Here is a 14,533-nt window from a genome sequence, read left to right on the forward strand (position 1 = left end):
GGGAGGACCCGGTTCTGCACGCGCGACCGCAAAGGCGGCGCCGAATTCTTGGGAGGCCAATGGCCACCTCAGGGACCCCACGCCCGGGAGTGGGGCCGAGGGAGACGCCCCGGGGCTGGAGGGGCCTGGGGAAGGGAGGAGGGAGGCAGGCGGAGGCCAGACCCGGCTTCGCCGTGGGCGGCCGCTGAAGACCGGAAGGATGAAATGAGACGGTCCCAGGCAGGCCTCACGGTCGCGCAGGCAGCGGGCACTTACTGCGGGCAGCCTCGGGTCCTGCCCGCCTCTCCCACGGAAGGCGAGTGGTCGTCCCCGATCAGGCCCCCAGAGATAGTTGGGGAGACAGCAGCCGCGCCCTGCCCTCCCGGGGCTGGGGTCCCCTCGGGAAACCGCGGTTTGAATTCACCAGATAACGCCGCGCGGACCTCGTACCCGCACAGTGCGCGGCCCGTGGCCAGTCAGTGGCATTTCCGTAAAGCAGAGAGAGTTCGTGACGACTTGACATCAGCCCACACCCCGTCCCCACCTTGTTTATTTTGAAACAGGGTCTCGCTCTGTCGCCCAGGCTGGAGGGTGGTGGTGCGGTCACTGCTCAGTGCAGCCTTCACGTCCTGGACTCGAGCCGTGTGGAGCTGTGACTGTGCTGCCCAGGCTGTTCTCGAACTCCTGGCCTCCAATGATCCCTCCTCCACCTTGGCCTCCAGAGGAGTGAAACGCTTTAAATTATAGTTTGTACCTCAGCCTCTTCCCTTTAAAAGGTTGATATTTTGGCCGGGCTCGGTGGCTCAGGGGGTTAAAGTGCATAGAACGTACCCCGTGCCTGTAAGCATGGCGTGTCTAACAGCTGCATAGGAGAGGGCCTCTAGCAAAAAGACAAGAAGGCTTTTGAAGAAAGTGTTTAAAACAAACCATTATTTCTAACACTTAAGAATTTTTCTTAAAGAAGAAAGGAAACTTTGAAGAGGAGCTTTTCTGCTTCCCACAGGAGCCAGGAAGAAAGGTTGGTCCATTGTCTGAGAGAGGTTGGCATGAGGCGAAGGTGTCAGCTGCGCTTGGCATAGAAGTATAGAAAACACAGCCAGGCGCGGTGGCTCACGCCTGTAATCCCAGCACTTTGGGAGGCTGAGGCATGCGGATCATGAGGTCAGGAGATCGAGACCATCCTGGCCAACACGGTGAAACCTTGTCTCTTAAAAAAAAAAGGAAGTATGGAAAACACCAAGCACAGGGATGCAAGGAGCCGAAACTGCACCTTGTGGCCTCAAGAGCCAGGTCTTTGAAGTGAGTTCTGCTGATCTGCAGAGTGAGGAGGCTGCGGTGGGAAAATCTTGAACTCCTGACCCTGAACTCCCGACCTCAGGCGATCCGCCCGCCTTGGCCTCCAAAATGCTTGGATTACAGGCGTGAGCCACCACGCCCGGCCCTGGGAAAATTCAAACTGATTACTGAGGATGTTTGGTACAAAAACAGCCTGACCAGCTTTCATGGCGTGAACCTTACCTGTGACCAAAAAAAAAAAAGAGTCAGACCACAATGGAAGCTCAGAACCACAGAGGGTCACTTCCTCATCTGTTCTGTGTTGGTTTCCTGAAAGCAGTGCAGGGAGCAGAAGGGGAGGGCCTCTTACAGGCAGGCCTGCCAATCTGGAAAGGATGGTGGAACTCATGGCTCAAGAAGCGCAGACAAATTACTCAAAAGAAGTCCGTACGTTGGTGGCAGACAGCACTGGAGACACACAGAGAAGGCTCCCTAGTCTCTCCAGCGATCCTGTCCAGGACGTCTTCCTTAGAAAAGTCAAAATGCTGGCCAGGCGCGGTGGCTCACGCCTGTCATCCCAGCACTTCGGGCACGATGGCTCACGCCTGTCATCCCAGCACTTCGGGCATGGTGGCTCACGCCTGTCATCCCAGCACTCTGGCACTTCGGGAGGCTGAGGCAGGTGGATCAGGACATCAAGAGATGGAGACCATCCTGGCCAACATGGTGAAACCCTGAATCTACTAAAAATACAAAAAAAAAAAAAAAAAAATTAGCTGGACTTAGTGGTGCACCTGTAGTCCCAGCTACTCAGGAGGCTGAGGCAGAAGAATCAGTTGAACCGAGGAGGTGGAGGTTGCAGTGAGCTGAGATGGCACCACTGCACTCCAGCCTGGCGACAGAGTGAGACTCTGTCAAAAAGAAAGAGAGAGAGAGAGAAAGGACGGAGGGAGGGAGGGAGGGAGGGGGGAAGGGGGAGGGGAGGGGCTATGCAGGAGAAGCCCCAACTTGTGTTGGGAAAACTCCAGCTTCGTGGGGAAGGTCACTGTCCTGGAGAAGCTGCTGGCAATGAGACCAGTGCTAAATGTGAACAAGCGGATGGATATGAACCCCCAGTAACCTGTTTAAAATTCATACTTTGAGTGTTGACAGCTAAACTAACATTTGATCCAGCAATCCCCTTACTGGGCACATGCCCAAAGGAATGTGAATCGTTCTATCGTTAAAAGACATGCAGGCCGGGCCGGTGGCTCACGCCTGTGATCCCAGCACTTTGGGAGGCCAAGGCAGGTAGATTACTTGAGGTCAGAAGTTCGAGACCAGTCTGGCCAACAGTGAAACCCCATCTCTACTAAAAATACAAAAATTAGCCAGGTGTGGTGGCGGGCGCCTGTAATCCCAGCTACTTGGGATACTGAGGCACGAGAATCACTTGAACCCGGGAAGCAGAGGTTGCGGTGGGTTGGGATCATGCCACTGCACTTCAGCCTGGGAGACAGAGCGAGGCTCCATCTCAAAAACAACACCGAACAAAATAACTACCAGGCACTCGGCTTAACGCCTGAGTGAGGAAGTAATGTGTACAGCAAACCCCCGTGACATCAGTTTACCCTCATAACAAACCTGCGCATGTACCCCGAGCCTAAAATAACAGTTTAAGAATAAATAAATGCAGCTGACACTTGAAGACTCCGGAATAAATCCATAGGATGTGCAGTGTATTTGTCTGCAACTTTTTCAAGCTTGAAATTTTTCCAAATTAAAAGAGTTTAAAAGTTCCTCAGAGCGGGCCGGGCACGGTGGCTCACGCCTGTAATCCCAGCACTTCGGGCACGGTGGCGCGTGCCTGTAATCCCAGCTACTCGGGAGGCTGAGGCAGGAGAATTGCCTGAACCCAGGAGGCGGAGGTTGCCGTGAGCCGAGATCGAGCCATTGCACTCCAGCCTGGGCAACAAGAGCGAAACTCCGTCTCAAAAACAAAAAAAAAAGAAAAGTTCCTTAGAGCCTCTAAAGCTGAGAAGATAATGGAGCCGTCCCTCCCCGGTATCATTCAAAATAAAACCAAAACTAAGCCCACAATAAGGAGGAAATCTAACAGGGTTTTGCATTTCCCCGTGATTACTCTGCAAGACTTCTGACATACCATCAACAACATTCTCTGAAAAAAGGCGTTTTTCTCAGGGGCGTGCCCTGGCTTTGCCCGTTGTTTTCTTGTTTAGATGGCGTCTCACTCTGTCACCCAGGTTGGAGTGCAGTGGCACAATCTCGGCTCACTGCAGCCTCCACCTCCTGGGTTCAAATTTCTCCCACCTCAGCCAAGTGTCTGGGATTATAGGCGCCCGCCACCATGCCTGGCTAATTTTTTGTATTTTTAGTAGTGACAGGGCTTCACCATGTTGGCCAGGCTGGTTTTGAACGCCTGACCTCAAGTGATCTGCCGGCCTCAGCCTCCCAAAGTGCTGGGATCACAGGCATGAGCCACCATGCCAGGACGCCTTTGCCCTTTTAAGGGATGGTGACAAGGTCATTGCACCCCTGTGTCATACGCAAGAGCATTACAGACGAGAATGAAGGCCAGGCGCAGTGGCTCACGCCTGTAATCCCAGCACTTTGGGAGGCTGCGGTGGCGGATCACCTGAGGTCGGGAGTTTGAGACCAGTTTGACCAACATGGAGAAACCCCATCTCTACTAAAAAAAAAAAAAAAAAAAAAAAAAATGGCCAGGCGCGGTGGCTCACGCCTGTAATCCCAGCACTTTGGGAGGCTGAGGCGGGCGGATCACGAGGTCAAGAGATTGAGACCATCCTGGCCAACATGGTGAAACCCCATCTCTCCAAAAAAAAAAATAAAAGAAAATTAGCTGGGCATGGTGGCGCTTGCCTGTAGTCCCAGCTACTCGGGAGGCTGAGGCAGAAGGATTGCTTGAACCCGGAAGGCGGAGGTTGCGGTGAGCCGAGGTCATGCCATTGCACTCCAGCCTGGGTGACAAGATAGAAACTCAGTCCCCCCCCAAAAAAAGGATGAGAATGAAGCTGGCTTTTCCAAGGCTCCCGTAAGCAGGCAGGAGTCAAACCTGGGTTAGACTTGCTTTCAAATGATTTGAGTCAGGGGCTAACGGCAAGTCTCCCAGGGTGGGGCGGGGGGTTCAGAGGTGGGGCAGGCCCCTCCCTGGCTTCCTCGGAGGCAGGCACCGTGCCTCCTGACGCGGTAGGAGTGCAGCACGTTATTGATTGAATTGAATGGATGGGCTTGGGTCTCGTGGGATGAGGAGGGTTTGGAGGAAGACACCCAGGTGGGCAGAGAGCTGAGCAGAGTGCCGGGGCGGGGCGTGGTGGGACTGTTTGCAGAACCCACGAGAGCAGAGCTTGGGAGGAAGGGGTCATGGTGGGGATGGCGTGGGGGAGGGACTCCTTATCAGGACCTGACCTCCCCAGCAAGATGAGGGCCTCTGTGGGTTTTCTTTTGCTGTGTTTTGTGTGGATTTGTCCTCCCACCCAGAAATGTAACAGAATTGGTGAAAGGTGGGATTCGGTGGCCATTTGTGGTCCACACCTCAAAATGCATGGGTGTGATTCTGCTTTGCTGCTGCTCCCAGGGGGGTTTGTGAGCCACGTGACATGGATGCCCAGACCCCCTGCTCCAAACCCTGGACGGGCTTCCTGAGTCCCGTTCACCCCAAATCCCCACATTCCCCAAGCTCCCTCACAGCCCCCAAATCATCTTGGTCCCCCAGGGTGCTGGAAGCATGGGCAAGCTGGGGAGGGGCTGGGCCTCCAGGTCCTGGAAGCTCCCGTCTCGCCCCGCCTCTGCTCGCCCTGCCTCCACTCCCTTCTGGGGGCGTCCCTAGAACCTTTGCCTCAAAGCCCTGCCCCAGTTCATCTCCTTGGGACCTCGGGCAAAACAGCTGTTCTAAGGACATCGCTGTCAGAAGCACTATTCATGACCCCAATGACCAATCTTTCCCAAAATGACGTTCTGTGGCTCCCTCCGCAAAGGCAGGGACAGCAGAGGAGGCTGGGGAAAGGAAGCCGTCGGGAAGGAGCTGCTGTCCCTGGGGCTAGACGCCACTGTGCAGAAGCGGAACTCAGCGGGTGACTCAGGGAGCGGTCACACCGGGGCCTCGGGCTTTCCAGCTCCAAAATGCCGTCTCCGACCTTGACTCACGCACAGGGGGTGTTGGGGAAGGTGGGCCGGGCTGATCTTGACCTGAAGGCCAGGAAATGCTGGGTCCACAGGCAGACATTGCAGAGACGTTGCTAGGAGACTCAAGGGACTGATTGAGGGTCCCTTCCCCAGGGGCCAGCCGGGCAGGGCCCAGGCACCTGCAGGGCTGAAACCACCCAATGCTGGGCAGAGAAGGGTCTCGGGCCCCTCGTGGATCTGCGAGTGAAGGCCGTGGGACTCTCTCCTTGGCCTCCTCCCTTTTCAGATAGGAAGAGGGAGAACGGGAGGGACTGGTGAATTCTGAGAACCAGGCCTGTTCTCCTGGTCAGTGGTTTTGGGCCCCTCGCTGTGACTACCCCACCCCACGCCCCTTTCTCCTGTCTGCACCAGTTGACTCTGATTCTTGGAGGTCTTGTGTTTGGGTTTTTCCTGGGAATCTCCAACGTCATGATCAATGTACATCAGATACATGTGTGTTCAAATGGTCAATACAAGTGATGTTTTTTACCCTCCATGATTAAGAACTGAAAACAATGGGCTGGGCGCGGTGGCTCATGCCTGTAATCCCAGCACTTTGGGAGGCCGAAGTGGGTGGATCACGAGGCCAAGAGATCAAGACCATCCTGGTCAACATGGTGAAATGTGGGTAACCCCCCATACAGGCACCGAGGAATGAGAACTAAGCAGAACCCTGGCACAGTTAGGGCTTGAGGAATAGCTCACTTTATAGTGTTACTACCTAGCAATTTCCTTTTACATCCTTTATACAATCATATGTTAGTTTATAGAGTTAGGGCTTGAAGGATCCCTTTATATAATCCTCTACATGTGATCATCTAATAGTTGATGGTTTGAGTGCCTAAAGAATATTTCCCTACATATAGTTATATCTCAGTTCATAATCAGAGGAATGCCTAGAGTGGACACGGTACAGAGCACGGATTAAGGAATAAGCCACTTACAGTCGGAGGAATGTCTGGAGCAGACACAGTGCAGAGCATGATTTAAGGGAAAACAGTTACACCAGGACAAGAACCCATGGCCCAGGCGGCAGCGTTCAGAATCATAAAGATACCCGCTGTATGGCGGGCTTGGGGCGAGAGCCACTCCTCCTGACAAAGGAGCTGTAGGACCCTGCTCCAGTTCTTGGTGAAGGCTGCCCTCAGACCGGCAATCCACCTTGTGACTGTGAACTTTATCAGCTCTTGCTGCTGTGCTGCTCGAAAAGCATCTTCCCATAGAACCCACTGGAAGCTGCCAGCAGGGGGCGGTAACCCTGACAGCTCTGTCACTGCTGTGTGACCTAAAGCATCCTCCTATAGATCTACTTAGGAGTAGTTTGCCCATAGATAGAGGTATTGCGCACTGCACCCTCTTCACTGCGCACGGCCCACCTTCAAGCCTCGGTGACCTAATGGGGGTGGACCCCTTACTGCGCACGGCCCTTGTCTTCGTGGGAACGGGCCCCTTGCTGCGCACTGTCCACCTCCTGGCCTCGGTGACCTAATGAGGGCGGACCCCATGTTTTATTGCCCACGACCCTATCACTGTCCTTAAAGATGACTTCATTCACTGCCCTGCCCAGTAACCTATACACAATAAATACTCATGCTTCTGGACATTTGGGGCCTCGCCTGACTCTGCTCATAGGTGGCGTGGCCCCCCGAGCCCAGCTGCATTTTCCTTGTACTTCTGTGTCCTGTCTCTTTATTTCTCGGACCCTGCGCCTCAGCACAGCATAAGGGACACCCCACAACCTTGTGGGGCCCTCAGCCCTATATCTGGCTCCCAACGTGCCCTACAGTGAAACCCCATCTCTACTAAAAATACAAAAAAAAAAAAAAAAAATTAGCTGGGCATGGTGGCTCGTGCCTGTAATCCCAGCACTTTGGGAGGCCGAGACGGGTGGATCATGAGGTCAACAGATCGAGACCATCCTGGTCAACATGGTGAAACCCCGTCCCTACTAAAAATACAAAAAATTAGCTGGGCATGGTGGCGTGTGCCTGTAATCCCAGCTACTTGGGAGGCTGAGGCAGGAGAATTGCCTGAACCCAGGAGGCGGAGGTTGCGGTGAGCCGAGATCGCGCCATTGCACTCCAGCCTGGGTAACAAGAGCGAAACTCCGTCTCAGAGAAAAGAATTGAAAAAAAAATTTACAAAAGTCATCCAAAAGGGAGACAGGCTGGGCCTGGTGGCTCATGCTTGTAATCGCAGCACTTTGGGAGGCTGAGGCTGGTGGATCACCTGAGGTCAGGAGTTCAAAACCAGCCTGGCCAACCTGGTAAAACCCCATCTCTACTAAAAATACAAAAAATCAGCCAGGCATGGTGTTGCGCGCCTGGAATCCCAGCTACTTGGGAGGCCGAGGCAGGAGAATTGCTTGAACTCGGGAGGCGGAGGTTGCAGTGAGCCGAGATTGCACCATTGCACCCCAGCCTGGGCAATAAGAGTGAGACTCTGTCAAAAGACAGACAAAACCAATGTGGACAAGAATGTGGAGACACGGGAACCTGCATAGATTGCTGGTGGGAATGAAAAATGATACAGCAGGCCAGGCGTGGTGGCTCACGTCTGCAGTCCCAGCACTTTGGGAGGCCGAGGTGGGTGGATCACGAGGTCACAAGGTTGAGACCATCTTGGCTAATATGGTGAAACCCCATCTCTACTAAAAAAAAAATGCAAAAAATTATCCAGGCAAGGTGGTGCGTGCCTGTAGTCCCAGCTACTCAGGAGGCTGAGGCAGGAGAGTTGCTTGAACCCCTGAAGTGGGGGTTGCAGTGAGCTGAGCTGGTGCCACTGCACTCCAGCCTCACAACAGAGTGAGATTCCATCTCAAAAAAAAAAAAAAAAAAAAAGATACAGCAACTTTGGAAAATAGGTGGGCAGTGTTTTTTGAAAGCCTAGACATGAATTTACCATATGACCAGCAATTCTACTCCTAGGTATCCACCTGAGAAAACAAACGCCCACACAAAGACTCTCATGAGAGTGCTCAGAGCAACTTTATCCACAGTAACCCCACTGCGAGCACCCAGATGTCCGCCCGCGGGCGAGTGGATAAACCACACGCGTCCATCGTACAACGTGACGCCCGACACCAGTGCAAGTGAAACAGTGACACACACCTCAGCGGGGACGAAGCTTGAACACCGTGGGAAACAGATGCTCGGTGCCTCAAGAAAAACCAGCACTGAGACAGACGATCTTTCAGCAACGCAGTTTCACTTCCTGGACTGCAGGAAGGGGACCCGCACTGGCCATCTTGCCACGAGAGTACAGTGAACAAAAGAAAACAGACACATTTATCCCTTGTGCTTTTGGGGTCGTCCTTTCTGCTGTGTCTGATCTCCGTTGGCTGGAGCCAGACCTCACAATCTAAACTGAAACTCGAAATTGGCTAACAACTTAACACTTTTCTAAACAGATAAAAGCAGTGGAGAGCTGGGACAGGCCTGTGAGCACGTCCAGTACAGATGTCCTGGTTAAAATACAAGGACACAGGACGTCCTACGTGCCTGTGAGCATGGCGTGTCTAACAGCTGCGTAGGACAGGGTTGAACAAAGAGCCACCAGCACACTTACCCTTTAACAAGAAACGAAACTTTGAAAAGGAGCTTTTCTGCGTCCCACAAAAACCTTGTGCTAATTGGAAGAAGCGAGACACACACGGACGATTACTGTTTGGTTTAGATGCAACGTCCAGACCGGCAAATCCACGGATGCAGAAAACAGATGTGTGGCCGCCAGAGGCTGAGGAGGGCGTCGGGGGCGGGGGGGGAAGGGCAGGAGTGATTGCAACAGACACAAGTTTTTGGGAAGGGAACAGAAATGTCCAAAAACGCGGTTGCAGTGACGGTTGCACAACTAGATGAACTCACTGCAAACCTTTGAACTATGTGCTTAAAACGGGTGAATTTTATCATATGTAAGTTTTCCTCAATAAGGTTTTGTTTTGCTTTTTTTCTGAGAAGGAGTTTTGATCTTGTTGCCCAGGCTGGAGTGCAGTGGCGCGATCTCAGCTCACTGCAACCTCCACCTCCCGGGTTCAGGCGATTCTCCTGCCTCAGCCTCCCGAGTGGCTGGGGTTATAGGCACGCAGCACCACGCCTGGCTAAATTTTTTTTTTTTTTTTATTCTTAGTAGAAACTGGGTTTCACCATGTTATCCAGGCTGATCTCGAACTCCTGACCTCAGGTGATCCACCAGCCTCGGCCTCCCAGAGTGCTGGGATTATAAGCGTGAGCCACTGTGCCCAGGATGCTTTGTTTTTTGAGGCAGGGTCTCACTCCGGTTGCCCGGGCTGGAGTGCAGTGGTGCAATCTCAGCTCACGGTAGCCTCAGCCTCCCAGGCTCAAGCGATTCTCCCACCTCAGCCTCTCAAGAAGCCGCGACTGCAGGGACACACCACCATGCCTGGCTAATTTTTTGTTTTTGTTTTTAGTGGGGACAGGGTTTCACCGTGTTCACCAGACTGGTCTCAAACTCCTGGACTCAAGCAATCCACCCACCTCAGCCTCTCAAAGTGCTTGGATTACAGGCGCGAGCCTCCATGCCAAGCCAATAAAGTTGTTTAAAAAGTCTTGCCTGGGCCGGGCACAGTGGCTCACGCCTGTAATCCCAGCACTTTGGGAGACCAGGGCAGGTGGATCACTTGAAGTCACGAGTTGGAGACCAGCCTGACCAACATGGCAAAACCCCATCTCTACAAAATATACAAAAATTAGCTGGGCATGGTGGTGTGCACCTGTAGTCCCAGCTACTCGGGAGGCCGAGGCAGGAAAATCGCTTTATCCTGAAAGGTAGAGGTTGCAGTGAGCTGAGATTGTGTCACTGGACTCCAGCCTGGAGATAGAATGAGTCCCCATCTCGGGGAAATAAAAAAAAAAAGAAAAAGAAAAATTTTTCAGCCAGGTGTGGGAGTGTGTGCCCATAGTCCCAGCCACTCAGGAGGCTGATGTGGGAGGATCAGCTGAGCCAGGGAGGTTGAGGCTGCAGTGAACTCTGACTGTGCCACTGCACTCTAGCCTGGTGACAGCGTAAGATCGTATCAGAAAGAAAGAGAGAGAAAGAGAGAAAGAAGAAGAAGGAAGGAGAGGAAAGGAAAGGAAGGGAGAAATGAAGGGGCCGGGTGTGGTGGCTCATGCTGTAATCCCAGCACTTTGGGAGGCTGAGGCAGGCGGATCACTTGAGGTCAGGGGTTCAAGACCAGCCTGGCCAACATGCTGAAACCCCATCTTTACTAAAAATACAAGAATCAGCAGGGCATGGTGGCATGTGCCTGTAATCCCAGCTACGTGGGAGGCTGAGGCAGGAGAATTGTTTGAATCCCGGAGGCAGAGGTTGCAGTGAGCCAAGATCACGCCATTGCACTCCAGCCTGGGAGTCAGGGAAGACTTTGTCTCAAAAAAAAAAAAAAAAAAAGAAAAGAAAAAGAAAAAGAAAGAAAGAAAGGAAGAAAGGAAGTGCAGAGGGGTAAGAAAAGAACACTGTGCTGATGGAAAGAACATGGCCTTGTGGACCCCCCGACCCCAGGCTCTCTCTGTCCCTGCTTGCTGTTTCTCTGTCCACCTCCCCCCCACCGCCCAGGAGGGAAGAGGCGCTGCTATGTGAGGGCGCAGGTGTGCACAGCAGGACGGGTTTGGGTGGCCTTTGAGGAATGTGCTGAGCGGGGCTGGTGGAACGTGGACAGGGGCATGCTCCAATTGCTGGCCACAGCCCTGTGCAGCGTGGCCTCACGGACAGCGCTCCGGGCAGGTGCAGCTGGTCCTCTGCATGAATTCGCCTGCCGATGCAGCATTGGCCAGCGTCAGGATGGCACCTGCCGGGAACTCTTTCCCAGTGGCAAGGTTTGCCACTTCCCCGGGAACCAGTGCCCGATCCCAGATGCCCAAGCCAGCCATGCTCCCCACGAAGGCCTCAGAGCTATCAAACCCTCCCCCAACGCTGTCTTGCTCCTGGCCCAGCACGAGGGACCCTCCGGGAGGGATCTCATAGCCCTCCCTGAAGCGGGAGCCAGTGGCCACCAGCCTGCGATCCACGTGGAGCCAGTACCTGCCCTGGGTGGATGTCCAGATGACACAGACGTGGTGCCACCGGCCGTCCAGCAGCGGCTGCAGGGGCAGCTCCCTGAAGGCCGGGTCTCCGATCACGAAGTGGATGGAGCCAGGCAGCATGGAGTCTCGGCCGTGCAGCACCAGCTTGTTGTCATTGTCCTCGGTGGCGTAGGACAGGAGGGTGCCCAGGTGTCCGGAGGCGGTGCGGACCCAGCTGCAGAAGGACAGGGCTCGCAGGGCAGAGACGAAGCTGGGTCTGAGGAAGACCACGTTCTCCGTGGAGGCATTGGGGAAAGCCAGGGCGGGGCCCACGCTGCAAGCTAGGAACAGAGGAGGGAGGGTCAGCCCTGTGCAGGAGGCCGTGCAGAAGTGTCCAGAAGCCCGCATGCTGTGTGGATGCCGTCCCACTGCCGGCGCTGCGGCCCCCACTCCCGGCAGCCACGCTTCATGGGGCACTGACTCTGCCGCGCTGGCCTGGCCGACGGCTCCCCTGCCGCGTCTCCTACGCCCTCTCGATGGGATCACCCCAATTCCACAGGTGGGAGAGTAAGCATGAGGGCCGTTAGGGAGTGTGGGGTCCCGCTGGGAGCCCCAGCTGTCAGCCCACACAGCTGAGCCAGCACCCCTCACTGCCAGCAAGTCTCTGCACGCAAATTTCATGACTCACACGGCGCAGGTTTAGTATTTCACATTTCCGGAGGTCACAGGCCCAGTGTGGTCTCCCAGGGCCCAAATTGGCTGTGGGCAGGGCTGGTTCCTCTGGAGGCTCCAGGAGAAGCCATCTCCCGCCCTTTCCAGCTTCCAGGGGTGCCTCCACCCCTCAGTGTGGGGCCCCGTCTGTGCATCCTGCCACCTCTGCCTCCGTCCTCAAGTCCTCCTCTACTCTGTCCCTCCTACCTCCCCTTATAAGGACCCCATGATAACCGCGGACCCACCGCATGATCCCAGATCCTCTCCCTGTTTCCAGGCCCCTAACTCCATCCCTTCTGAGAAGCCTTTTCCAGGGGGCCTGGTCTAAGGTGGAGCTGGAGGGAAGCCTGGCCGCTGAGGGGGGCCTGCGGTACTTACTGTCTCCTGGTCCCTGGGGGGCCTGTGCCTGCTGCGGGGGGCCTCTCAGGGCTGTGGCAGCCCCGCTGAGTGCCCGATGGCTGCCTGGGGCTGTGGGCTCCCCTGTCCCCTGGAGAGGGGCAGAGGAGTCCTGCTCAGATGCGGCTGGGAGCTCCTGCCTGTCCCTCTGAAGCTTCAGGGAGCTCAGGCTCAGCTGCTCAGGCTGGGTTGGGGCTGGGACCAGGGCCGGTCCCAGGGTTGCAGTGCCGGGGTGAATCACGGGCAGCCGCCCCTCCAGAGCTGCCAGCCTGGCGCCCTGGCTGTGGACAAGGCCCTCCAGGCGGGCCAGCGAGTCCTGCAGGGCGTCCCTCTGGGCCTTGTGCTCCTTCCTCTCCCGGGCCTGCTGCCGGCTGCTCTCGCCCAGGGCCCGCAGCCTCGTGTCTACCTTCCGGCCTCGGCGCCATGCCTTCCTCACCCAGGCCCTGAGCTGCGCCAGCTCCTCCTGCACCGCGGCCTGCGACCGGTTGACCGCCTGAGCCACGGCCTGGCTCTCCTCCGCCAGGCTCCGGAACCGGACGTCCACGTTGTAGGACACGTTGTAGTTGCTGGCGACGCTCTGCAGGTGCGTCAGGGTCACTTCCTGGAGTCTCCGGAACTGTAACGAGGACGCGGCAGTGACGGGCCGGGGCAGGCCGGGAAGACCTGGCCCCTCATGTTGGGAGCACGGCCCGCATGCCAGGCCTGTGGTGGGCACTGGCTATCCGCCCACCGACTTGATCCCACTGTGATGCGGTGAGATGTGGAGCATGCCACGGACCAACCCCACGTGGGGTGTGGACTGCAGGCCCACAGCCGGGGCTCTGACCCCTGCCCCAGCCCCCACAGCCACCAGCAAGTCACTCCCCCTGGAACCCCAGTTCCTGCCTGTGAGTGGGGACAGCAGGGTGGCCTCAGGAGTGCTTTAAGAGGAAGCACCCAGCGTAGGTACGACAGGCCAGAGCGCTCCAGAATGGTCCGTCGACCCGGCGTGGGAGTCCGGGAGGCTGTCCACCACACCCTCTGTCTCAAGGTGGACCCGTGACCTCTCAGCTGCCACTCCCCATGACACAGCCCGGCCCCCATGGCCCTCAACTCCCCCGACTCCCTTCCAGACCCCCTTCTAGCCTCTGGCCCCACCTGACCCACCCCCACATTATGAGGCCTGTGTCTGGTGTGAGTGGAGCCCGGCACACCCCTCCACTGGGTCCAGCTACAGGTGAACTCTTCACTATGGAAGGAACACCACCAAGCCCGGAGCTTACCGCTCTGCTTCTGTAGCAGCCGCCTTTCACGTTGCCAATTTAAAACACCGACCACCCCACGTCAGGGGTATACTTGCCTGCTCCTCCAGTCTACGGAGCCTCTCAAAAAAGGGTTTCCTTGGCCCCGCTGGGGCAGCTTCCTGCAACGAAGCCCCATGTAGGTATATGGGCACAAAAACAAGGAAGAAGGACAAGGTCTTCCTCCACACGCAACCCATCCGGAGGGACGGCGAGGCCCCACAGTCTCCCTCCTGGCCGCGGGAGAGGGTGGAGGTGGCTCCGTGTGTCTGTCTCATCCCACGCTCCTCCCAGCTCTCCTGCTGAGCGTTTTTCCTTGTCTGGCCCTGGCTGGACATCAGGTTCTGCCTGTCGCCTCCATGAAAGGCATCTGCCTTCAAGCCAGTGGGCTCTGAGAATCGCAGGTTCCCAAGGAGACAATCTTCAAACAGATGCAAACAGTTTATTTGGAGAATCGTTCAGTTGGGTGCAAGCCCTCGTCCAGTTGGCTCCAAAGCAGACGGGAGGTGATGGTTTCACCAGGAGCACAGGGACTGGTGCTCGCGAGAAGTCGAAGCAGGACGGGAACGCACTGGGGCTGGGGAGCCAACAGAGCCAGGTCTGCATGGGCATCTGCCACTCAGGCCGCGCGGGGAGCCGACAGAGCCAGGTCTGCACGGGCATCTGCCACTCAGCCCGTGCGGGGAGCCGACA

General features: G+C 55.9%; 1 protein-coding gene across 4 annotated transcripts; it reads right to left on the bottom strand.

The window, feature by feature from the left end:
* Positions 1-293: 293 nt before the first annotated feature.
* On the bottom strand, positions 294-14,091 carry PTX4 (pentraxin 4). Of its 4 annotated transcripts, none has more exons than XM_054242416.2 (4): positions 13,900-14,091; positions 12,543-13,176; positions 11,473-11,794; positions 294-1,997 (listed from the first exon to the last, which is right to left on the bottom strand). In XM_054242416.2, exons 1-4 carry the CDS (start codon positions 14,038-14,040, stop codon positions 1,685-1,687), a joined length of 1,410 nt encoding a protein of 469 aa, XP_054098391.2. In that variant the 5' UTR covers positions 14,041-14,091; the 3' UTR covers positions 294-1,684. The 4 variants fall into 4 exon arrangements, with proteins under 4 accessions (XP_054098391.2, XP_035122338.3, XP_017834099.4 ...); XM_035266447.3 differs by lacking the exon at positions 294-1,997 and adding an exon at positions 8,405-8,682; XM_035266446.3 differs by lacking the exon at positions 294-1,997 and adding an exon at positions 10,253-11,203.
* Positions 14,092-14,533: the final 442 nt, after the last annotated feature.

Source organism: Callithrix jacchus, chromosome 12, assembly GCF_049354715.1.
Source record: "Callithrix jacchus isolate 240 chromosome 12, calJac240_pri, whole genome shotgun sequence".
NCBI classification, from domain to species: Eukaryota; Metazoa; Chordata; class Mammalia; order Primates; family Cebidae; genus Callithrix; species Callithrix jacchus.

What these genes read in the sequence shown, in the direction of transcription:
- PTX4 (XM_035266446.3), bottom strand. Translation starts at nt 14,040, where the DNA reads ATGGGTTGCGTGTGGAGGAAGACCTTGTCCTTCTTCCTTGTTTTTGTG. An exon ending in CCCCCAGGGACCAGGAGACA is followed by an intron (nt 11,795 to 12,542) that starts GTAAGTACCGCA and finishes CTCTGTTCCTAG; the next exon opens with CTTGCAGCGTGGGCCCCGCC. An exon ending in TGGACATCCACCCAGGGCAG is followed by an intron (nt 11,204 to 11,472) that starts GTACTGGCTCCA and finishes CTGCATCGGCAG; the next exon opens with GCGAATTCATGCAGAGGACC.